Source organism: Ostrea edulis, chromosome 3, assembly GCF_947568905.1.
Source record: "Ostrea edulis chromosome 3, xbOstEdul1.1, whole genome shotgun sequence".
Lineage (NCBI taxonomy): Eukaryota > Metazoa > Mollusca > Bivalvia > Ostreida > Ostreidae > Ostrea > Ostrea edulis.
This window is the reverse complement of record NC_079166.1, coordinates 60,967,466-60,992,466: the sequence shown is the minus strand read 5'-3', so window position 1 is coordinate 60,992,466 and position 25,001 is coordinate 60,967,466. Positions and strand designations below refer to the sequence as shown.

The 25,001-nt window shown below is 33.6% G+C and overlaps 2 protein-coding genes across 2 annotated transcripts; both read right to left on the bottom strand.

Moving 5' to 3' along the window:
- Positions 1-149: 149 nt before the first annotated feature.
- Positions 150-5,461, bottom strand: LOC125674871 (uncharacterized). The gene is made up of 3 exons (XM_056160963.1): positions 4,733-5,461; positions 881-1,636; positions 150-203 (listed from the first exon to the last, which is right to left on the bottom strand). Exons 1-3 carry the CDS (start codon positions 5,288-5,290, stop codon positions 150-152), a joined length of 1,368 nt encoding a protein of 455 aa, XP_056016938.1. The 5' UTR covers positions 5,291-5,461.
- A 3,957-nt stretch (positions 5,462-9,418) lies between these two features.
- On the bottom strand, positions 9,419-23,262 carry LOC125676350 (nacrein-like protein). Its single transcript, XM_048914232.2, has 8 exons — positions 23,097-23,262; positions 19,789-19,959; positions 19,086-19,249; positions 18,649-18,741; positions 17,626-17,679; positions 13,981-14,257; positions 11,830-11,990; positions 9,419-9,618 (listed from the first exon to the last, which is right to left on the bottom strand). Exons 1-8 carry the CDS (start codon positions 23,260-23,262, stop codon positions 9,445-9,447), a joined length of 1,260 nt encoding a protein of 419 aa, XP_048770189.1. The 3' UTR covers positions 9,419-9,444.
- Positions 23,263-25,001: the final 1,739 nt, after the last annotated feature.

Genomic DNA, 25,001 nt, shown 5'->3' with positions numbered 1-25,001 from the left:
CTATTGATAAATAATATGTTATAATTCAGGGGATTGCAACCAATATTTTGATTCATTACGTCCACAACATTACTTTGGTAAAGAAAAAAAAGTTGAATTATTTCCTGTCAGTTATTGGTACTCTGTAATGTTTGTCAAATTGGATTGACCTATCGTAGAATAAAGTAAACCAAAAACAGTAAATTCCAATGGTGAAACGTCACCTAACATAATAAAAAAGGAAACAGTTAACAACATACATCATAAGACATGAACAGTATGACAAACTGGAAATGAATTCACATGACACGAATTTGCAATATGTCAGAAAGCTTACATATAAATTTCAATTTCTCTAGTCCAGTGGCTCTTGAAACTATTTTTTAATGACCCCACCCTAATTTTGCATTATCTCCCCTTTTACAGGGGCATGGCCATTCATTTAAACAAATCTGAATCCCCTTCAACCAAGAATGATTTGTACCAATTTTGATTGCAATTGGTCCAGTGGTTCTGCATAGAAGAAGTCGATAATGTGATAAGTTTACAGACAGAGAGACAGACAGCGGGTGATCAGAAAAGCTCACCTGTTAGATTTCTCCACTTTTAACATTAAGAATAAGTCCAGCATTTCTATCAACTTGATGTATACAAAGTTTGGAAAATTATTTTAGAAAAATAGTGATGCATGTGATTTTTTATGAATTTTTTTTTAGGATGATAAAAACTGCTCAAGAAAGTAATTTGTAATTGTATTACCAAATCTACTTAAAATCAGATCTTCTCCAGTGTAACGGTAAGAGAAGATCTGATTTTAATTAGATTGTGTATTATCACATGCATAACTTTATAAACTGGAAAAGGAAGTAAAACTCACAAATTAAAGTAATTACAATACTACCATCAGAAAATTCATCTGCCTGTGTAATCCTTCAGGTCTATGTATTACACCAAGTAACTTTTCATCGCAGGTCTCATTGTTTCTCATGGCTTGTTGTGCACTCAAAGCTCGTTCATTGGTCAAAACATCACCACCCAGCACTACCTTTTCAATGTTTTCATTGATGTATGGCACTGCTAAAGAATGCACTCTTTGCAGTATACGAATCATTCCATCAGAGGAATTTTCACTTTCATCAATTAAATCACAGTTAATGAACACAGACTTCTGGGAAGTTTTTTCAATATATGGGTGCTGGATGTTATTTGGAAGGAGTCTCTCGAATTGCCTCAGCTCCTCGATATACTTTGTTAATATTTTTGCCACATGAAATTGTGTATTTTTCTGATATTCTTCGATTTCATCTTCAGATGGAACAAACTCACAACTGTCAATCGTTTCTACATCAGCTAAGGATTCATCTGTTGGAAGATCCTTGTCAGTTATTCTTTTCTGAGTAGCAAGCAGAAGAAACCAATGCCATGATTTTCTTTGTCTATCTAAAGTCATATTAGCTGGACTAACAAGTATATCAACATTGTCACCTAAGATTTCAATGGGTGGAGATGGATTTTCCTTAGTTTTCCGAATTTTCTCTTTCAAAAAAGACACCACTTTTCCTTGATTTCCTGAGGAGTAAATGATCCTTGGGTTGGAGTTTTGATTTGCACTAGCATTAAACTGCACAGTGACTTGTTCCTGAGTCACACCTCTCATCTGCACTATGTCAGAAAGTTTTCATGTAAAAATCAGCTTTTCTGGCTCAGTGGTTCTTGAGAAGAAGATTTTTAAAGATTTTTCCTATATATTTGTATGTAAAACTTTGATCCCCTATTGTGGCCCCATCCAACCCCCGGGGCCCATGATTTGAACAAACTTGAATCTGCATTATGTCAGGAAGCTTTCATGTAAATCTCAGCTTTTCTGGCTTAGTGGTTCTTGAGAAGAAGATTTTTAAAGTTTTTCCCTATATATTTGTATGTAAAATTTTGATCCCCCCTTGTGGCCCCATCCTACCACCGGGGGCCATGATTTGAACAAACTTGAATCTGCAATATATCAGGAAGCTTTCAGGTAAATTTCAGCTCTTCTGGCACAGTGGTTCTTGAGAAGAAGATTTTTAAATGACCCCACCCAATTTTTGCATTTTTGTGATTATCTCCCCTTTGAAAGGGACATGGCCCTTCATTTGAACAAACTTTAAAGCCCTTCACCCAAGGATGCTTTTGGCCAAGTTAGGTTGAAATTGGCCCAGTGGTTCTGGAGAAGAAGTCGAAAATGTGAAAAGTTTACGGACAGACAGACGGACGCCGGACAAAATGTGATCAGAATAACTCACTTGAACCTTCGGTTCAGGTGAGCTAAAAACTAAATGTGTCAAAGCTTGGCTGCCCGAATGTACAAATTATAAGGTTCTAAGAGGGAGACAGGAAAGGTCATCAAGGGACACAATTTTCAGGGAATTAGATGACCTTAACTTTCAAGATATTTTTTAAGAAATCAAAAATTCTTTTGGAGATCATATAATAGTAATTTTTATCAAAATTGATGGTATACTAAAATAATGTTCATGTCAAGATTATTTTTATGATAATTTTTACAAAATTCTGCAAAAAATAATGGATTTATAATCTAAAAGTACACATCAAATACACAATAATATACTAATTATTATTAAATCAGTAAATAGTTTGAAATGGTTTCATGCATGATTTGCATATCAATTATTAAAGAATTAAGAAAATCAAGTATTTCAATATAATAAGATAAGGATATGAAAAGTTAGAAGCCTAATGTCATCTACTTATATGTAAAAGGTATGTATTTTGAAATTTTTATTGCAAGGGTCTGTAGAAATTTGACATATCTACCTTTCCTGTAAATTTCATTAGATTTCCTTTATTAACGTTAAAGTTCTATAATACGTTTTTCTGTTATATCCTATTAAATTTAAGCACACGTGCAAGCACGTGCAAAATTGTAATTTTGACCATGCTAAACAGTTAAGGTCTCAAGTTATACCAACGATATAAATATCAAATGATTTCATTGAGAAATATAAAAATAAAAAACCCAACTTAGATTGCAAAGAACATTTGAGGACAAAAATGTCACAAGAAGGAAGAATAATAATAAACAGAGTAAAAACAATATGTTCCCAAACTTTGTTTGGGGAACAAAATTAAGTGTCATGATTTGAGTAATTTAAAAAAGAAAAGAGGCACAAACTGAAATTATTTGTCAATGAATTTCAAGTTAGTTGAAATCATTTTCCCGAAGTAATGTTATGTTGTATATACATTGAAGTTAATAAATCCAAAAGGGCATTATAATCAATAAAGAAACATTCCTACAAAATACCATGACACAATATATGGTAATATATCATTAAAATCACCAAGACAGTTTGTAAATCATGTAAAATTGGTCAAGTATGCTTTGCTTCATTTTTTCATTCACCCACAAACAAACATTTTAGATGTCAGTACCACATAGAGATAAGTAGGTACAGAGGGCCAGGGGTTATATTACAAGACATTGATGTAAGAGCATCTTATTTTTAAAAAAAAAATAGAACAATATTTTTTTCAAGAAATTGCCATCACTCTGCTCTGTGTAGTGTCAGTTGAAATTATGTCAGCCATTACCATACCAATACTTTTTCGAAGTCAAGATAAACAAAATTATACTGGTGACAATATATAACACCTACTCCAAGTAAATAGAGCTTCGATTAACTTTCCATATATATATATATATGTCAAAAGTAGTTTGCCATGAACCCCAAGCATGCTGGAGTAAATTTAATATATACCATCTCCCTTCAATAGTTTTGAAATATATGTATCAACATGATCTATTTGTTTTCAATGCCTACCAATGCAATTTTTTTTTTACATGTCAGGTGTGTGTATACACAGTATTTGTTTAATACAAATACAATATTTATTGACACAAACACAGGCCCATTGAACACCATACATAATGTTTACAAATTTTTATTGGATTAATTTCTTATAAATTTCACAGTAATTTTTAAGACTTAATGTATATCACTGTTTAAATATATACATGTAACATGTATCTTTCAATGTCCAGAAAAATATTTTTCTGTTTAATATTATAGATATTTCTAAGGTAGGTGTTTCTTAGCTTACAATAAGATTTGTACATGTATTGAAAAAGAAATGAATTTCATCCTCAATCACACCAGTGTGGCAAGCATTACCACATCTTTCATTATTTATGTGAAATTATATCTACCACTTTCTAAATTTTTGCAATATTTTATGTGAACTCAATCTAATTCTACTGAGAATTATCTCTCAGATCTTTTCCTGAGTAAATCAACAAATGGAGTTCTTTTTCTCATTTTCTCTCTTTTTATATATATATATTATAAAATATTGAAGTTTTTCTGAACCAAAGATTTTTTTCTGATTACTCCTGAGTGCACTGGTCAATGATTCTTTGTTAAATTATTTTTGGTAAAAGGTGTTGAAATTGAATATTTTGTAATGTTTGAAAATCCCAAATTCCAAGTACTGTAATCACTTGTGAATTGGTAAAGTTTAAAAGCCAAAGAATCAGAAGTTATCAGGTGATTCCAATATTTTATACTTTATATTTTAGAATGAAATTTGGACCTAAGTGGTAGTCTGTTAAGTTCTGCCAGACAACCAGCAATAAGATGTTTTGCAGTGCATTCCAAGGATATCTTTAATGAATTTTTTCTATCTTTGAAATACTTTTGAATGAGAGATTCACTCCCCATATTTCACTACAATAAAAGTAATAATATTTTAATATTACCTTGACATCAAAGTCCTTTTCATGGTATAACTTAGTTTGTGAATCAGGTTGTACACTGTCTACAACTAAGGGCTGAATTTGTTCATCCAATACATCTGCAGCTTGCTGAGATCTCTCTCCTGCTGATTCATCTCTCAATGGCTTTATGGAATCAGCTGGGTCACGCACGTCACTAGCTCCAGGAGAATTTGGGAATGACAACAAGCGTCGGACCTTTAGTTTACGGGGTGTTGGTGTGTTTTTTTGTCGTCCCCGTTTTTTAATGACAGGTGTAAGTACTTTGCTACCGACAGCATTTTTTAATTCTGCCAACAACTCATTCCGTTTCTCGGTCAACTTCGCTACTTTCGTTTTAATGTCGTCATCAATTCTGACAAGTCTATTTAACTTGTTAACACAAAACTTGCAAACGTAACCGTCTTCTTCCAAGTTCAGTTCTAAAAATAACTGACAAAAATCTACATTTGATTTCACCTGTCTGTAGGATTTTTTGTCTTTGATAATTTCGCTACATATTTCACAACTTTTCCCTTGGTTACCTTTTTGCATCGTAAACATGGGCCACCATATTTATCTCCGAAGCAGAAGATCAATAGGTATATGTAACCGATGATTTCATTGGATAAGAAAAGGTCAAAAAGTTCATGCATATTTAATGAGAAACGAGCTATTTGAATAGGATTGACCCACGGGTGATGATGGAGATAATCGAATAGAAGCACCCGTGGGTAACCGACGATGAGGTAAATTCTAATATTCAGCAACAGTATAAAACAAGACGTGTTCTTAAATCTTAAATGCCCTCAAAAAAGCATACACTGATGAAAGGCTTTACATAATATATGTAGTAATATTAAACGATATGACTAATTTAGACCCATCCTAGAATCAAAACCCTGGGTTGTGAAATTGATCAATTTTTGTACATCCTTTTCTGCTAATCCTAAATATTTATGCATTTAGATTATATACTGTATCAGCAACTTAAAGAAATCGTTCAAATCATTACAATAATTTTGAAACCACCCTGAAACCATACCCTTAGCAATTAGGATCATAAATTTTACAATTTTTGGTAAAGGACTACCTGCTCTGTCTAAATATCCATATAGTTTCAGTTTAGTATAAATAGCACTAAAGAAGATATTATTTAAGTGTTTTACACATTAACACTATATACCAAGTTTGGCCCCACCCTGGGGTCAGAACCCCTACCCCGGGGGATCATGAAATTAAAAATTTTGGTAGAGGTTTTCCTGCATGTTCTGCATCGCTATGCATACAGTTTTTCTTACACATGTGCGGTTGTAACGAAGAAAGTTCTTGAAAATTGGTCAATTTTTGCTCCGTCCCTAACGCCCCAGGGATGCAATAGGCCTGAAAGATGCTTCATACCAAATTTGAAAAGAATTGGAATGGTAGTTATCAAGAAGTTAAAAATTTCTATTGTTCACACATTTAATAACTGACCATTTTGACCCCTACCTAATACCAAAAAAAAAAAAACTCTACCCCAGCTGGGTTCATCAAATTCACAATTTTCATAAAGGACTACCTGGTCTGTCTAAATATCCATTTAGTTTCAATTTAGTATCAATAGCACTAAATAAGATGTTATTTCAGTGTTTTACACACAAACACTACAACCCTGGGGTTACAACCCTTACCCCTGGGAATCATGAGATTTACACTTTCGGTAGAGGCTTTCCTGCTCTATATCACTACAATTGTTGGCAGTCTTTGTCCCGCCCTCTAATGCCCCTGGGGTGTAGGAGTCCTGCCATTTAAAATTTATGTCTCAAAGATGCGTCATACCAAATTTGAAAAGAATTGGAATTGTAGTTATCAAGAAGAAGTTAAAAATGCTCAATTGTTAACGCACAACGGACGACGACAGTCAATTGCATTAGATCACTTGAATAAACTGAAATCTCAGTCGGTAGTTCGTAATATGACTCATTTATGGTATCAATTTTCATGTCTTCCTCCGTTGCATATTTATATTTATAACGATTTCGTTGTTATAGTTGTCTGTATTCTGTAACTGGACAAATTTGTGGGTTCTGTAAACAATCTAAATATGGAAAAGCTATTTGACGCAACCAACGTGGGGGAAAGTTATATACTTTCAAAAATATTTAGGTTTAGGAATTCATATACATCTAAAATAAAATTACTATGAACTGAGTGTATTTATCGGAATTCATTTCAAATTTGATCATAAGCATTATTTTCATTTCATATTTTACCCTAATTCTTTTCCAGTCATTGCTCCCCCGTCATTTTAAGACGGACGCTTTCATCACTAGAGCACTTGGTAAAAAAAAAAAAGATAACTGTACGAATTATGATTTATAAAAATATCAACAAGCATGAACAGAAATACCTGCAGAGAGATGCATCAATAATGCAAAACAGCAGAGCGTGAACATCGTGGCTGGTTTCATTTTCACTACTTTTTCTATTCCAGTGCTTCCAAATACGAACATTTGTAACTTTAAAATCATAAAAGTTTTATACCTTAGGTCTGATTTACAATTCACACAAGCGCTAATTAAAACAGGTAGCCGGTTAAGAATCCGGATATAAGAAAAGCTGATTTATGCATCATGTCCTGCTATATTTAGTCTGTTACGACAGTGCAATTCATTTTTTGAAATTTCTAGTTATCAATGTACAGGTATAAATACATTTTTTCAATGAAAATGCAAATCAAAAAGAAACATTTTAATGTGATCCCCTGATCTATATATAGATTTAGTCAGCGTCATTATTTGTGTAGATAACGGGGAAAATAGCATGGAGAGAAACCGAAATTAAACGCAAATCAAATTTCTTTGAAGGATCGGTATTTGCTCACATCTTGATTTTACACTCTGTAGCAATACAATAAGCACATGCTTATATACAACTGTAACACTGACAACATTAGAAATGATTTATTAAACAATCATCATGTTAAGTCGTGTTTGTTCATTAAGGTAGAAAATGATGTTGTGTAAATCAACGTCGAATCCTTTTTACGTAATAGTTAATGGAAAACTCCCAAAACATCCTGTTGGCAACAAACATGTACATGTAATTCTAATATTCGTGATATAAATGTCTGGGGTTTTTGTTAATGAGTTGCAACTTTGGCCTTGACTGAAAATACACGTCTTATTTATTTTCTGTAGGTATTCATGAATGTTCTCTCTCTCTCTCTCTCACCACTGAAAAGGCCACGACACTGTTGGTTATATTTTATGCAACCCGTGTCTTCATGAACAAATATCACTTATACTACACACTACTACAAATCACCAAAAACATCCAACTCATTCTTATTTTCAGATATAACAATACTGGTGGTTTTTATAAACATAATTTATGAAATAGGACACGACAATGCATGATTTGGATCCAATTTTATGCTACATGTAATTGCAATCCTAGATCTTTTAGATGTACTATTATATAACTCTGATTATGATATGATAAAACCAAGGTTATTTTTACAACTAAATTCGCTCTCTTTATCTTTCTTTCTTTTTTATTTATGTTTACTGAAAAAAGCTCAGCTAAATATTAAATACCGTATAAATTCCAAGGTTATGCCACATGTATAGCTATGCGAAAGCAAAATGGTTTATGCAAACTTTTTTATACATGGTTATTGGAAAGCAGATTCTATTTCGGTATGAGTGTGAGTATCCCTTATAATGTCCGCAAACACAACAAAGGACGACTTTGAAGCTTTCTATGTACAGATGTTGTTCTGATATACATATAATTCATTTAATTTGATGCTTCATTTGGAATAATCGTTTGTAGGAAGAGGTAAAGTATGAATAAATGACACATAGAGCCTCCGAGGGTCGGAAAAGACAAGAATTCAATCCCATAATTCCTTCAAAAGTGGCATGCTCATCTATGTTGGTTGGTTTAGCTTTTTGAAAAATATATTTAGGATAAAATGAGCAAAATTTCGATTAATGTTTTTGTTCTACTAGCAGAATGTCGGTAGCTACATATATTATGCACCTGAATATAAAGTAAACATTGAAATTCAGTTTCAACCAAGCAAATAGACACCCTACCTATAGGTTCGATAACTTTTACGTAGCATTTGATATGGCGATTTATTTCTTTTATTCCTATCAAATTAAAGCGGTATTTTCTAAATGGTTCACTCTGATGGTTATTAGATGAACTTAAATATTTGATATTTAAAAATTCTTAAGGAGGGAGTGCGACAAGGTGTGTATCTTTTTCGTCCAAAAATGGGGGGGGGGGGGTGGAAACTCCAAAATGGTGAAATATTACCTTAAAAAATGAACAAATACTCGTCCTAAAGGGGGTGGGATTGTAACCCTGTAAATTTCCCACTGCATGTGAGTAATGAAAATATGGCGCAATGTTTGAAATCAATTTTATCAATTTAATACCGTGAGGATCTGAGTTAGAATAGGTCTTCAGAACCCCTTGCTTTTAGTAAGAGGTGACTAATTGGGGTGGTCCTTCGAATGAGACCGCAAAATCTGAGGTCCCGTGTTACAGCACGATAACACTCCTCCCTGCTCAAAGGCCGTAAACGCCGAGCATAGGCCTAAATTTTGCACCTACTTCACCGGCAATGGTGATGTTTCCATCAATGAAAAATTCTCGAAAGGGGCGTTAAACAATATACAATCAATCAATCCGATATAAATTTATAGTTTTAAAGTAAGTCTTTATTTATTCACATTACAAAATGATGTTTCACTTCCAACTGTTTCCCATCGAAAATCCCGAAAAACAGATACGCCTGGGCCTCCATACAATCCTCTCTGTGCCGGTCTGTCTAGTCCGAATAATCTTATAGGGGGACCGTTAACGTCCCGGACAAAAGCCAGGTTGTTGTATGCCTGTAATACAAGAAATTTCATTATTTATTCTGTGAAACACATGTAATTAATTGTATGTCTGTAATATAAAATATCATAATTTATTCTGTGAAACACTTATACAAAATAATCAATTAATTGTTGTATGCCTGTGATATAAGAAATTTTATTTTATTTTTTCATTCTGTGAAGCAATTAATTTCTGCATGCCTGTAACATAAGAAATTTCATTATTTATTCTGTGAGGATTTATACAATGTAATCAATTAATTGCTGTATGTCTGTAATATAAGTTTCATTATTTATTCTGTGTTGTAATTAAAACATAAGCCTTTCAATGAGTAGATACAATAAATTAGTGATTTGAAAACATACGGTGGATATTACTCATCAGCATGTGGTCCAATCACATTACAACGTCAAACTGAAGAAGGGGGTCAACGAGCACGTGCTTATTGGCGAAAATGTGCATTCACTATGAGGAACTTATTTATAATTTATTACAGTTCAATTAAAAGTTTTCGCATTTTATTTTGTAATAGAAAAATCTTAAAATCTAATCAAAAATTAATTAAATCAATCGTGTTAAACAAACCGAATAAAATAGTACACGCATTCCATGTAAAATATGGTCCTTTATACTAAATATATGAAGACATTACTTCAAAAAGTAAAGACAGCGAACTATGGTCATGTGTATAAAGAAGAAGAATCTAGATTATACATGTATGATACATGTAAGCAATGCTTCGCTTTAAACATCAAGTAGTTTGGAATATGGAATTTACAAAAACCACGGAATCGTTTTTGAATTTTAAGATCGTTAAATGTTTTAACACTTAAAATACAGAGATTTTAACACACAAATTCAACCCCCCAACGTACTAGTTATATAATGATACATGTAATAATAGGTTTTTTTAAGATTGTGTTATGAGTCATGAAAATTAGCCTTCGATCTGCCTTGCAAATATAAGTTATTCTTCTACAAGAAATATATTGACTTCCGGTATTTGTAAATGATAAATGTTACTTGTTTTGTTTGGATGGTAACATTTACATTCACAACATGTCATGAAGTATATCACAAGACATATCGGAATAGAAATAAATATCTGAGAAGGACGGTGTTTGTGAAATGGCAATCGATCTCTCGGCCATTATAGACACAGGTGCTTGTGGACAGGACTTCCGGTACCCCCCTTCTTGTATTTTTAAATGTTCAATTCCTTGGGTATTTCGGACGTATTTTTGATAAAATATGTAACTTCAGAGTTTATATATTTCAATGGAATACACAAATCTCGCATAGAAACCGTTTTTAAAAATGTCATATCACCGATCATAATAATATTATTATAATCGGTGATATGACATTTTTAAAAACGGTTTCTATGCGAGATTTGTGTATTCCATTGAAATATATAAACTCTGAAGTTACATATTTTATCAAAAATACGTCCGAAATACCCAAGGAATTGAACATTTAAAAATACAAGAAGGGGGGTACCGGAAGTCCTGTCCACAAGCACCTGTGATTATAGAACCAAAATCACGGGAACGAAAGTAGAATGCGAAAATGCGATGTTAAGTAGACATGCTCTTACTTCCAAACCTCACATTATCCCGTTGTCTTTCTAACTCTAAAAACTATGATAATTGTAAATTATGATTTAATTAGCTAACTATAGACCATCCTTGGTTACCCACGGGTGCTTCTATTCGATTCTCTCCATCATCATGAGGGAGAGTGAGTGGACTCAAAACCGTGGTTTGCGACGATGACTATAGACAAGTTTAAATATTCATGAATACGATGAACTATAGTAACAATTTTGATAACTTGATTCAGTATGCAATGAATATTGAAAACGTTAATTTACTTCATCATTATATTACAACCTATTTATACTTTCATTTACAATGGCAAAAACTATTATACTTTCATTTACAATTGCAAATAGCAAAAAAAAAAAAATATAAAAAAATAAATAAAATAAAAAAAAAAACAAAAAAAAAACCCCCCACCAAACAACTACGATACAGTGTACTTTAAATTATGCGGATTGGGATATTTTTTATTGATATTTGATATATTATAACTTTAAGCATTATGTGATGTGATTTACCATTATCAAAAAATACAATTTGTCTTTTGATTTTATAATATAATTAGATAATATTCTTTTTCCTAAACCAAATCAACTTTATCAGCTGTTTTCGTCTACTTACACGCCGGGAAACTTTGATAGGACATCTCATATTGATCCACGTGACAGATTCGAAACATGGCGGCGTGGTGAGAGACCCTTGGTACGTGAAATAACTCCAGTCGTAGGGTAATATATCACTGGGCGATATTCCTTCCGGTATGTTAACCCATTGTCGCTCTTCTGTTGATTAAAAAAAACTTCAGGTATTTATGTACATGTAGGACGATTCTCTTCAAATTTCTATCTAATTCTAAATATTTTTGTTTGTGAAAATCTGCAAAGATAAAAACGGTTTCTTTGAAGCTATATACATGTTCATCATAATCTTAACATTCCAAGTATATTTGTTGTAACTCTGTAAACGTTAACTAATCAGTCAGCAAAGAAACATTGAAGGTCACACGCAACGGTAATTCAGAAATATACAAATTTTCCTGACATATCAGGTACGATTCACTTGCACCCAGTAAGATAATATGCTCAAAGATTTTTGTGGTATATTACATGTACATGTACCAGGTTTGTTTTAGAGTTAGCATATTTTGGTAGTTCCGAGCTATAGGCTTGGATGTGTAAAGCCACCTTGCATGTATTACAGAAGGTTGTATAAATGGACATTACTAGGTTATTGCAGCAGAAAAGGAGAGAAAACATATTTTGGTTCAATCGGAAATCAAACCCGGCACCCTTGCGTTTGATTTACTTACTCGGGTTGTCTAAACACTGAGCTAGCCAGGCCGGTATACGAAGTATGGTCATATTACCGCAAAATAAAATTTAAGCTATATCGGAAATCATACAAGCAATCTTCATATAAAGGAGGTAAAAATATTAGAAAAGTTGCATATGACTATAATACCTAGATCAGTTACATGTAATAAAAGTATTTCCATATTCACATGTATAATATTTAGCATCCTACACATGTACTACAACTGAAGTTTTATTACTTTATTTAGTAATTTACGTTAAGCTCATTCACACCAAATGCGACACTGTCACTGTTCGTTATCTTCATCTTTGATGAAAAGAATACACAAGCAATCCTAAGATGTTTACAGTCCTCTGTAACACTCCCAGCATTATATGTGCAGGGCTCCCAAAAAGATTGCACATCAACACTATGTGTGCAGGTCACCCAAAAAGATTGCACATCAACATTATGTGTGCAGGTCACCCACAAAAATAATGAAATTATGCACGTCTTTTATCTGAGATTTAAATTTGTGCCTGGTTATACATGTAGCTGCATCATTCATATAAGGAAACTCAGTGAATTAAGTAGGAGGGATAAAAAAAAAGTTAGGATAACGAACATTGTCATTCTCATTAATTCTTTTACAAGACTACAAGAAATCGTGCACATCCATCACAAGCTATATATACTGTATATAAATAAATATATATATATATATATATATATATATATATATATATTCACCTTATATATGGCGTAGGGTATCTACATATATATATATATATATATATAGTTTGTAAATAAAGAATTCGGTATTTGATACAGTAAATACATCCAATAATAAAAGTCAAGAAACATAAAACTCGAATAACATTTCACTGTTAGAGCTTACGGCTTTAATGCCTCTTCAGACAGTTATAAAATGAAATAATATTATTTCATTTTATAACTGTCTGAAGAGGCATTAAAGCCGAAAGCGCTAACAGTGAAATATTATTCGAGTTTTATGTTTCTTTACTTTTATTACTGGATATATATATATATATATATATATATATATATATATATATATATATATAAAGTTAGATAACGAACATTGTCATTCTCATTAATTCTTTTACAAGACTACAAGAAATCGTGCAAGTCCATCACAAGCTATATATATATATATATATATATATATATATATATATATATATATAAGAAACACAAAACTCGAAACTTTGAAGTCTGAGATTTTGCTCAAATTTTGACTGCTCAAATGAAAGAAAACACAAACTCCAGTTTATGAATTTTTAGAGAATTCCAAGCTAGGTGACCTTGACACACCCCCATGAGCCCTCTTTTTGATCAGGTAAACGAAGGAAATAAGACTTCCCTTACTGTGAATATATCCAATAATAGACTACTAACAAAGAAGACAAACACCATGCTAGGTGCATTGAATATTCCGCATAAGATGTGCTCACGTACCTAAATTTTGTGCAACGTTTGTGTAGAAACGTATACGGCGGTAGTACTTCTCCATAAGGTAACTCAGATCCCTGGCAAAGCGCACCCGACAAGACTTTGCTTTCCCGCAATATCGTCCAGGTATGACGTCATTTAACCTGCATTTACTCTGTCCTGGGCAATCGTTATCATCCTTGCATTGACATTTTCTAGAAGCTTTACAAATGTGTGCTGAATAGGGATTGTCATCATTGCACACACATCTACTGTATGGGCGGTGTCTCCTGGGCCCACAGTTCTGAAATAATATACACGTATCGTACATTATGAATAAAATTGTTTTGATTTGAACAGTATTTTATTCAAGTATATATGGAAAATACATACGTAAATAGGATTAGGCAGCAGGCACAATGCCTATATATAAGCCCTCACCATGAATAAAATTGTGCTAATATATTATATCATATTTTTCCGAAAAACCTAAATATTTATAGTTACATTGTATTTACATTTCTAATGAGTTTGTCTTGATATCTTTACAAATTGTATTGGTATCAATGTCCTCATGGACAGGTTTCTGTTGTAAACAATTCACGCATGAACCTTGGTATAGCACATCTATTTTAACAGCTGAGGAATTCCGACATAAATAAAAGAATGTAAATATCAGAAATATGCACGAGGTTATGAAACTGCAACTCTTCACGCATGCATACTTTTCAAGAAGAGTTTAATTTTATTGTTACATACCAAAAGCTGTCCATTCTGTGAAAAGAGAGACGTGTTGGAGGACCGCCTTTTTCTCACAGAATGGATAGTTTGATGCCTGTAATCTACTTAAAACATTTACTCTATTGTGTTCTTAATTTGATGAATTATCAAACTTTTCTTTTCCTATTTGCTATTAATGTGTCCAGGGGTCCGTGCCTGCCCGATTATCTGATTTGTATTGCTTATAGGAGTTATGAGATTGATCACTGTTCGTTATCTTTACCTTTCATTAATTGTAATTATAATTGTAATTAAAAGATTTATATAGCGCCCTATCAACATTAGTTCTCTAAAGCGCTTTACAAATGTGAAAGAAAAGATAATATAAAATCGATGTGCACATACATGTAAATAAAATATTCATAGTGTCAGAATTAAAATGCATAAATATTATTATTAATATATAGCGATATGATATGATTACCCTAATGACATATGAAACAATTTAAAACAATCCTTAGGAATAATTAAATACATAAAAAGGACATAGGCATAATAACAAACAGCAGGGTTTTTTTTTTTTTTTGTTTTTTTTTTAGCAGCACTGTAAGAGCTGTATGTAAGAGCACTAAGTATATAAAAATAATCACAAATTAAAAGCTAATCTAAAGAGATGCGTTTTGAGGTCCACTTTAAAATTAGACAATGAAGTACATTGTCTGAGTTTAAAAGGCAGAGAATTCCAGAGACTCGATGCAGCCTTGTCCAAACGTCGATCCCCATATGTTTTCGTACGTGTCCGAGGTACCTGTAGAAGATGCAGAGATTCGGATCTTAGTGATCGTGTGGGATTGTAAACTGTAAGGATATCCTTTATGTAAACTGGAGATAGGTTGTTGAGAGATTTGAAAGTATGAAGAAGTATCTTATATTGAATTCTGTATTCAACTGGGAGCCAGTGAAGATCTATTAGAACAGGAGTAATATGGTCGGATTTTTTTGAGCGTGTTATTAATCTTGCAGCTGTGTTTTGTGCCCTCTGAAGTTTGCTGGTGTGTTTAGAATGAACACCATAAAGCAATGCATTTCCGTAATCTAATCTGGATGTAACTAGCGAGTTTACTAGAGTTTTACATGCTTCATCATTGATAAATGAACGGATACAGCCAATTCTGCGAATGTTCACATATGCTGATCGGGAAATAGAGAGACAGTGTTTTTCCATGGTAAGGGCTTTGTCAAAGAATACACCCAAATTTTTTACGAAAGATGAATCACTTACAACACAATCACCAAATTCAAGATCAAAACTGCTCATATCTTTAAGTCTGTGTTTTGGTGCGAAGACTACACGTTCAGTTTTATCTTCATTGAGTTTGAGGAGGTTAATACTCATCCACATACGTATGTCCGATAAACAACTTGAGAGTCTTTGGGACATATCAGTCCAATTGTCACTAGGTTCAACGATGATATATATCTGGGTGTCATCGGCGTATATATGATACGTCATATCACGACGTCTGCAAACTTCCCCTAAGGGTTTTGAAAAAAGACAGTAGAGTCTCGGACCCAGGACTGAGCCTTGCGGTACACCACATTCGAGGAGACAAGCATCAGACAAAGATGAACCGACGGCAACACGTTGATATCTATCACTAAGATAGGATTTAATCCATTTCAATGCATATCCAGTGATACCAAACATGTTTTCCATACGTTGCAATAGGATATTGTGGTCTATGACATCGAAAAGCATGATTAAGAGTCGGCACACATACATGTATATAATAAGATTTATAGAATTAACTATAAATCCATTTATTTTAGCCAGACTTAAATATATTTTATTTCTGAGGATTTTTTTCGGAAACACTATTCCGGAATCCTACCGGAAATAAGTTGGCAAATAGAAGAGCATTTCCTTTTATGACGAGGCATTTTCGGGAGAACGGTCAGATAACAGTCGAGACAAAATTTTAATTTCCCTTCCCACCCATCCCAAAAAGTTGTAAGAATATGTACTGCGGAAAATGTTTTCAATTTTTCAGGTGAGCTCGATTCTTGGATATAGTGCTGGTTATGGGAAAAGAAACAACTACAATGGAGTGTGTTTGAATAGACTGTCTTGGCAACTTGGGGCCAGATAAAGTACATTTTTGATTACAGAACACAAGAAGAATGCGCGTCTGGTTCCTGTGATTGGACATTGAATGATTTGATTGGACAATATTGTATGTATTGAATTATTTGGTGACAATTTGGTCACATATATATATATATGATACACTTTGATTGCCGCTCACCGGAATCATAGTCATATGGTTTTTTGTTTAATTGAAAATTTACATTTTAATGATTGATGTTTGGGGGTGATTGCAAATCGTCTCATTGCCGTCAACCGGAATGAGAAGATCTGCTAAATTTGTTGCTTGATTTTATGATATAACATTAGGCAATGATGTGTTTTTGGCCTGTACCATTTGGGTGTCAATACACAGGTGTAATTTTCATGGTAAAATTTTAATGTAAAACTTTAAAATTTTACTCATTGCCTAGTTGACAAGACCAACAACAGCCACAATGGGGAGGGGAGTGTTGTTTTAAAATACAATACGTGCAAAGAATAAACTTGTATATAGGTAAACATAATGTTATGTCTTTATTCCTTCCCAGGACGAGGTCAGCTTACAAGTACAATGTATACTACAAACTGCTATCATTTTGAAGTTTTGCAAGGCTGGTCTATAATAATAAAATATATGACGTACAAATGAGGTCAAGTAGGTTATGTATGGCCTGTAAACGTAAAAAAATGAATGAGGATTACAGTTATTAGCTTCACTCATCATGAGAGTTAATCCAACATCAACCAAAAAATGTAACATTTATTTTATAGAACGCTTCGCTTAAAATCTTCGGAAATCGTCAGTGCCTTTGGTTTTTGTTTACCTTGTCTTTACGCTCTATATAAACGCCATCTGTCTCGTCTCCAACCTCCGCTACCTAAAATTATTGATAAAAAATATTCAAATTTATGCAAATGTAGCAGTCCGTAACTAGGCTAATCACACGTGTCGAAAGTTCCCCCTCCACCCCCACCCCCTCCAAAAATAGAAAACTGAAGTGTACAATATTTCTCTACCTGTTTGATAATAACTATGGCTCTTAAAATTTTGAAATCATTAAGATAAAGGTAATGTTTGATGTTTTAATTTACAGGTATCTTGGTAAAATCCTTGAAACGATGATAAAAAAAAATTGACATGAATAAACCTTTGTAATACATGTAGTAGCTTATTATAATATGATACAGCAGTGGATTTGTAACCAAAAGATAACCATTTTGCTTGATGTCAGCAATTTGCAAGGAATACAGTACGTACCAAATGAATCATCTACAGTACGTACCGAATGAATCTTTATTTCATCATATCTTTGCCGTACACAAACTTCGGCAAGATATAGAGAAATGGAATGGTCACATTTTAACCGTACACAAACTTCGGCAAGATATAGAGAAATGGAATGGTCACATTTTAACCGTACACAAACTTCGGCAAGATATAGAGAAATGGAATGGTCACATTTTAACCGTACACAAACTTCGGCAAGATATAGAGAAATGGAATGGTCACATTTTAACCGTACACAAACTTTGGCAAGATATAGAGAAATGAAATGGTCACATTTTAACCGTACACAAACTTCGGCAAGATATAGAGAAATGGAATGGTCACATTTTAACCGTACACAAACATCGGCAAGATATAGAGAAATGGAATGGTCACATTTTAACCGTACACAAACTTCGGCAAGATATAGAGAAATGGAATGGTAACATTTTAACCGTACACAAACATCGGCAAGATATAGAGAAATGGAATGGTCACATTTTAAACGTACACAAACTTCGGCAAGATATAGAGAAATGGAATGGTCACATTTTAAGGTCAAGTTTGCAGACTACGTTACTTGTATCATGACTCCGATGACGGACAGTCCCCCGGGACGACGTTTGGCCGTGATGGCTTCCCCATAGGCATCGTTGTAAAACACCAAATGAGCCTGGCGGATGAAAGTTAGAAATACATGTAGCTTATGAATAAGATTAGTTGACATTTAAAAGACTAAATCAGTTGGTGCAAATATATCAAAGGGAAATTTGAGTGCAAAAAGGTCACTGCGCTCATTAACAATAGTACTATGATCCCGGGTTGTTGTTTATTTTTTTCCATTTCTTTTTTCTCTCTCGTATTTCACAATTACTTTCCCTTCTATATAGAAAGATATATACTCCAAAACAATTGACAAAACTCAGGTACGAACCTCTTTAACAGCGTTGTAAATGTGTACTGATCTAGAGTGTAACGTGTGCTTCTCATTTTACATCAAGATACATGTATGTGTACCTCCATAGGAGATTTATTTCCATCTATAAGGTGTTCAGACCCTTCCGCGAACGTTTTGCCTAGATGTATATGAAATTCATTGAACGTAAATCGCTGCCCCTGCATTCCTGGGACGTTGAACAAGCCGATGGCCTCGCTCTCAGTATCAAAGTGCGGAGAATGCCCTGGTCACAAATATAAGCACACATTTCAACAGTGAATGACTCTTTAAAAATCTCAACCACAGACAAATTATCACAAGTACGAAATACCACAGTTGACAAATATATGCCGCAAAGGGCATAAACTATGAGCATGGTGGTCTCCTATGCAGATGTATAGTTTCATTCATGCGTAGTCCCGTTGTTTAGACCATCAGACTTACATGTATATATTGCTTTATATATTACGCATCTCAAATCTTACATGGGGGTTTCAATGCTACTTCCGTTTAAAGAATTGTGTTATTTGAGGGAACTCTAAAATCTAATCTTCCTTTTAGGATTGAAAAAAAGTATCAAACATGCAATTGATTTTTACATTTTCTAAACACAACACCCCCCCCCCTCCTCACTTGACTAACCCTGACACACCTGTAATAAAATCTGACATGCACAACTCTAACATGGCTGTGAAGAACAGGCACCGGGGTCACGACAATAGCTCTCCGAGCATTCGTCGCGGCGAGCTAAATGCTGAAAATTTTAATCATTGATTTTCTTACCATTGTTACGAATTCGTGCTGGAATTCGAAGACAAAGATTTTGAAATTGAAGAGGGTATGCTTGCAGTTCCCGTCGAAAGACGGAGCTACTGGTTCTGATATTGACTGGAGATTGGGTAGATCTTCCACAGAATCTCCAATCAGTGGTCAGCAGGTGCCATCGAGTTGGTCCTGAAAGAATCATGGTAAGATAAGTACATGTATGTCTTTTTATTTACAAATATGTAGTTGATCTTAAAGTATTACTTGCATTATGTACAGAAATCATATTTACATTTCTAATGTTCCTTACACATTGTAATGATAGCTATTTTCTCATGAACGTGTTGCTGGTTTGAATATTATTTGCAGGAATCATGATAAATATACAACGTTTATTCTAATTGATTACTGGGAATTTTATACGTCCATTCTAATGACTTAGAATTCCGACAGAAATGAAAGTAGAATGAAATTATAAGAAATGAATTTCAATTTTTGAAAATACATCAGTGTGTGAATTGCGTCGCAGTTTTCAAAAATGAAGATTATTTCTGAAAAGATGTGGTTACATCATTATATGCAGTCTTTGTAAGGTCAAAGACCTTGTAAATATCATCAGATGTAGATCTGTATTCATATCGCATGTTCTCTCTATAATATCTTGACATCTGCCCGTACCATATAGTATCTGCCCGTACCATACTATCTACCCGTACCATACTATCTACCCATACTATCTACCCGTACCATACTATCTGCCCGTACCATAGCAGAAGCGTCTGAAAGGCTCACTGTTTGATACAATGATTGTGTCTTAATCGATATTATATACAATAACCAAATCGTATTTAGAATATCCAGGATAAAATTTGAAATATCACCTTTCGCAAGATAAAAGGGGCACTAGCTGCCAAAGTCATGTTACCGATTTTGACCCAAACTGGCTATAAAAGCAGCGTAAGACTTCGCATGATGCATAAAAAACTTTCATTTACATTTGGGAACAAAGATCAAAGTCTTGCTTTTACTCCCTTAACAAAGATAAGACAGTGTTATGACATTTTTGCACAGTATATCATAATCATGGAAGGTGAAGACAACGAACAGTGATCAATCTCATAACTCATACAAGCAATACAAACTAGAGAGTAGGACAACCACGGTCCCCTGGATACACCAGGGATAGAGGTGTCTAGGAGGAATAAGCATATCTCTTTACTTATTTGTATTGACATATCAATCTCTACCCAGAGATATAAGTCCTTACATTCACATCTACCTCTGTCAACGTCTCAAAATAAGCAATGTTATTCCATGTGTAAATTCATTTTTTACAGCTAATAAAACTAAGAACTACTTCATAAAATATCGGGGAAATTGTCCCCATTACTATGCATTCTTCACGTACCTATGTACAGGCTTGGTGCAATAAAACAACCCAATATCCGCGTTTCAACCCAAATCAATGCGTCTTGTATCACAAAAAGATTTGACATCTGTTCAGTATTTATTTATTTACGTATATTTTTGGAACTGAAGTCGAAATCATACTATATTTGAGCATACGTGCCATTTCAAAAAAATCTTGTAAAACCCTCGAGACATTGACAGAGGTATATGTGAGATCAAGGAATGATAACTCTGGGTAGAGATTTTTTGATAAATTTGTATTTCATTGATGGGGGCTACATAACGCTAAAACTACTGTTATAGGAAAAATTCTATTATACTAGAAAAATATCAACTTCAAATAATGAAATATTCTCCGAGAGGTATTTATATTTCGCGGTGATTTATTTTTCATTACATGTACAGCACATTGGCATTCCAAATAGAACCACAGGTTTAATTATCTGTCTTTAGGTTACTATGGGTCATTATCCATTAGAAACCTTATAATGAGTTCATCGACTTTTCCCCACATTCTGTGGTCAATCTACCAAAACAAGAGGCATGAGGTCAAGGTCTCCTTACTTTGCTTATCTTGATATGGATCGCAGGTAACTAAATCTTAAATAAAGCTTAAATGTAGAAGAAATGCATTTTTAAAAATTTAAAATAATGCACATAATAAAGTTTATGTCCGGGTAACGATTTACACATCTGCAAAATCAGATACAGAAAATTCACCCTCGTGTTTACAGTGTTAACACTGGGGTATCAAGAAATCATTTAATGAATAGGAATGGTTAATATCTAGGAGTATATTCGCTTTAGGTCTATCTGGGAATTATATGTTTAGTTATAAAATTAAATCTATGCCATTACCTTGACCATTGAGTACAGATTATTGATACAAGCCCGACTGAGGAAATTGAGACAGACTGTAAAATACTTTTCCATAATGAAGACGTTTAAACACAAGACATTTATATTGAAAACATATTTTTTGATGAAGGCCCGTCGTGTGGTTCGACATTTATTAATTTTCTCAGGTATTGCACTACAGATCTTAAGCCAAGAAACCACGTGTACCGAGTCTTGTCTAGTTTCATTAATTGAAATGAATTACTGGCGTAGAAAACTCCCCTTCATTAATATAAACTAATACAAACACTTTTAACGATACACATAATTCTGGAGTCCCAGAATGTATTTGAACATTAATTGTAACTTACGAGCATCTAATAATTTTCCTAGAAATTCAATGAACAGAGGAGGCTAAACTACATGATGTGATAATTAGTTTTCCATGGGTCAGCAAAATACTTACCTTTCAGAAACGGAACTTATTATTCAACTCATTTGATTCGTAAATGAAATGCTTTGATTTTATAATTTTCAGCAGGTCACCATATGCTAATTATCATCAAATTGAAGGATTCCCTTTGTTTCATCGTTAAAATATCGGAATTGGTTATAGTTTCTTAATAGTAGATTGGTAGAATTTAGCCGTAATTGTGGTTCTATTACAATGCCTGCAGGTTCCTTTTTTTGGTTTTTTTCCCCTATTGTTTTGCAGATGGCGTTACTCTTTTGTGAAATAACGCCATTGTACAGTGTTTACCGGTTATTCACCGGCGCATTAATTTTTAAAACGAAATATGATGCTTTAGAAACATTCATTTGAACACCAAATAAATTCCTTCATTTTTTGTTTTAGTTTCGTCAACACATATGAAGCATGCAACACCAAATAATCAGATAAAATGTAACAAAAGATGAATTTCAAACAGTGTATACACATATGTAACTCTTATCATTTTTTATATATTGAATTTTATAGGCTTGGTAGATTACCATTACGCTAAACTTTACAATGACACTAGTATCGTATACTGTACGATCGCCTAATACCAAACGTTAGCAACTTTGAAAGGATTTACCATGACATGTCGCTTCGGTATATCCGAAATGAGCCTCTGACGCGTTACACCCCACACAGCAATCTGCTAATGGCTGTCTGTCGTTGGAGTATAGTGAAGTGCTCTGCACGAATTCCGGTATGAAAATAGTAAAACACAATGCCAGAACACTTCGCCACAACGCCATCATGGATGCCGGGAGCAGAAAATGCTCCGGGAATCAGCTATACTGTCACAGATCCATTGTATTACATTGTCAAGTTTCAAGGAAATATGATTTATGGGGAGAGTGACATGGTCGGCGAGTCGTGTCCATTGACATGCACAATTAAGGTTAGGCGACGGACATCGTATAAAGAATTTAGCTTTGCAGTGTCTGCACACAAAACGCAAAAAGCTACAAATGTTTAAGTACTTGTTAAAAACATATTTTATTGACCCAAATATAAAATAGATTTATAAGTACCAATCAACAGTTAAAAAATTTCTTATACCTTGATGCTAAGCTTTATTTAAGTTTATAATCTGCAAACATTGTAAATTTTTATTGACCACAGATGTACAATGTAAATCATTACCTATATGAATAAAATCTTTCAAAAGATTTTAAGCAAAATTTAGTGTTGCAATTTTCCCAGTGACTAAGGATTTATACAAGAAATGATACATTTGTGTAGTTCTCCAAGTTATCCCTCACGTGATCAATATTTTTAAAAATAGTTTTGCTGGTATATTTCATTATACAGATATTACATTTCTCATGTAAATATCCACCCTGTGCATCTGTTCGTGTCCACGCATTCATACGGTGAAATGCTCAGTAGTATAGCATGTCGTTTAACCCAACGCCTACGTTATAAAATCTGTATGTACAATACATGTAGGCCTATTGTACATGTACATGTATATGGAGAAAAATACATGCATGTTTACACATACCTAATTATGCGGGACAGGGGTTGATTTCAGTGCACAACGGCGTGTGCAGTGACATGAATTACAGAGTAGAAGTGAAATACATTGCATCACATATCAGAAAAGCGTCTCTTTGAATGGAAAGTTTCTTTTTAAATGGGAAAAAAGAAGCTGAATTTTGAAATTAAAATTAAGATGTCTGTACAGGTATAAATGCAACGAAAGATTATGGCATCGAGAGGAAACTTTTTTTTAGCTTAATATTCGTTTTATATGTACATGTATAGAGTCCGATATCATTTCATTGTTATCGGGTATTTAATAAATCCCCAGTTTCCTAAAGAAAATTGAAATAATTATACATGTAGGTCCTTTGAGACTGGTAAATTTCAGCGACTTGTTAAATATAAACAGTGAAATGTAGAAAAACTTAAGAATCATTAGAAAATGTTAAATGAATTGGTTTGATATCTTTGAAGGGTTTTAGCACTACCGGATGTGAAACAACGACACTAACCACCTGTATGGTTGGACCAAAGAGATACGGAGAATCGCCGAATCGAATACTCCATATAGCGTAACGTACAGGAAGTACATGTACGTACTATGTAAATATTCCAAATCATTCTAACCTTTTCACCATGTTAAGTAGTTCTATGTTTTAATTTATCCTTTATGTTCAGAAACGGAGATATCAGCTTCACAATATATAGTGTATTCAAAATGGTAAAGATCCCGACAATGAATTTTATCATACAACCGCATAGCAGAGCAGAGATACATAGGTACAAATAAACAAAATATAATAGATGGAGAATACTACATGGATGCTGAAGAGATAACAGAGTGTTATTAACCGTCTATCACCTTTTAATAACAGATACTTAGTCAACATGTAATACAGAACTATTTAAGGAGGTATGCTACACCAGAGAAATTTGATATGGATGAAAAGTGGAGGATGTGTACAACAATAGTTTGAAATTGTAAACCTTCAAATTTACTTTATTT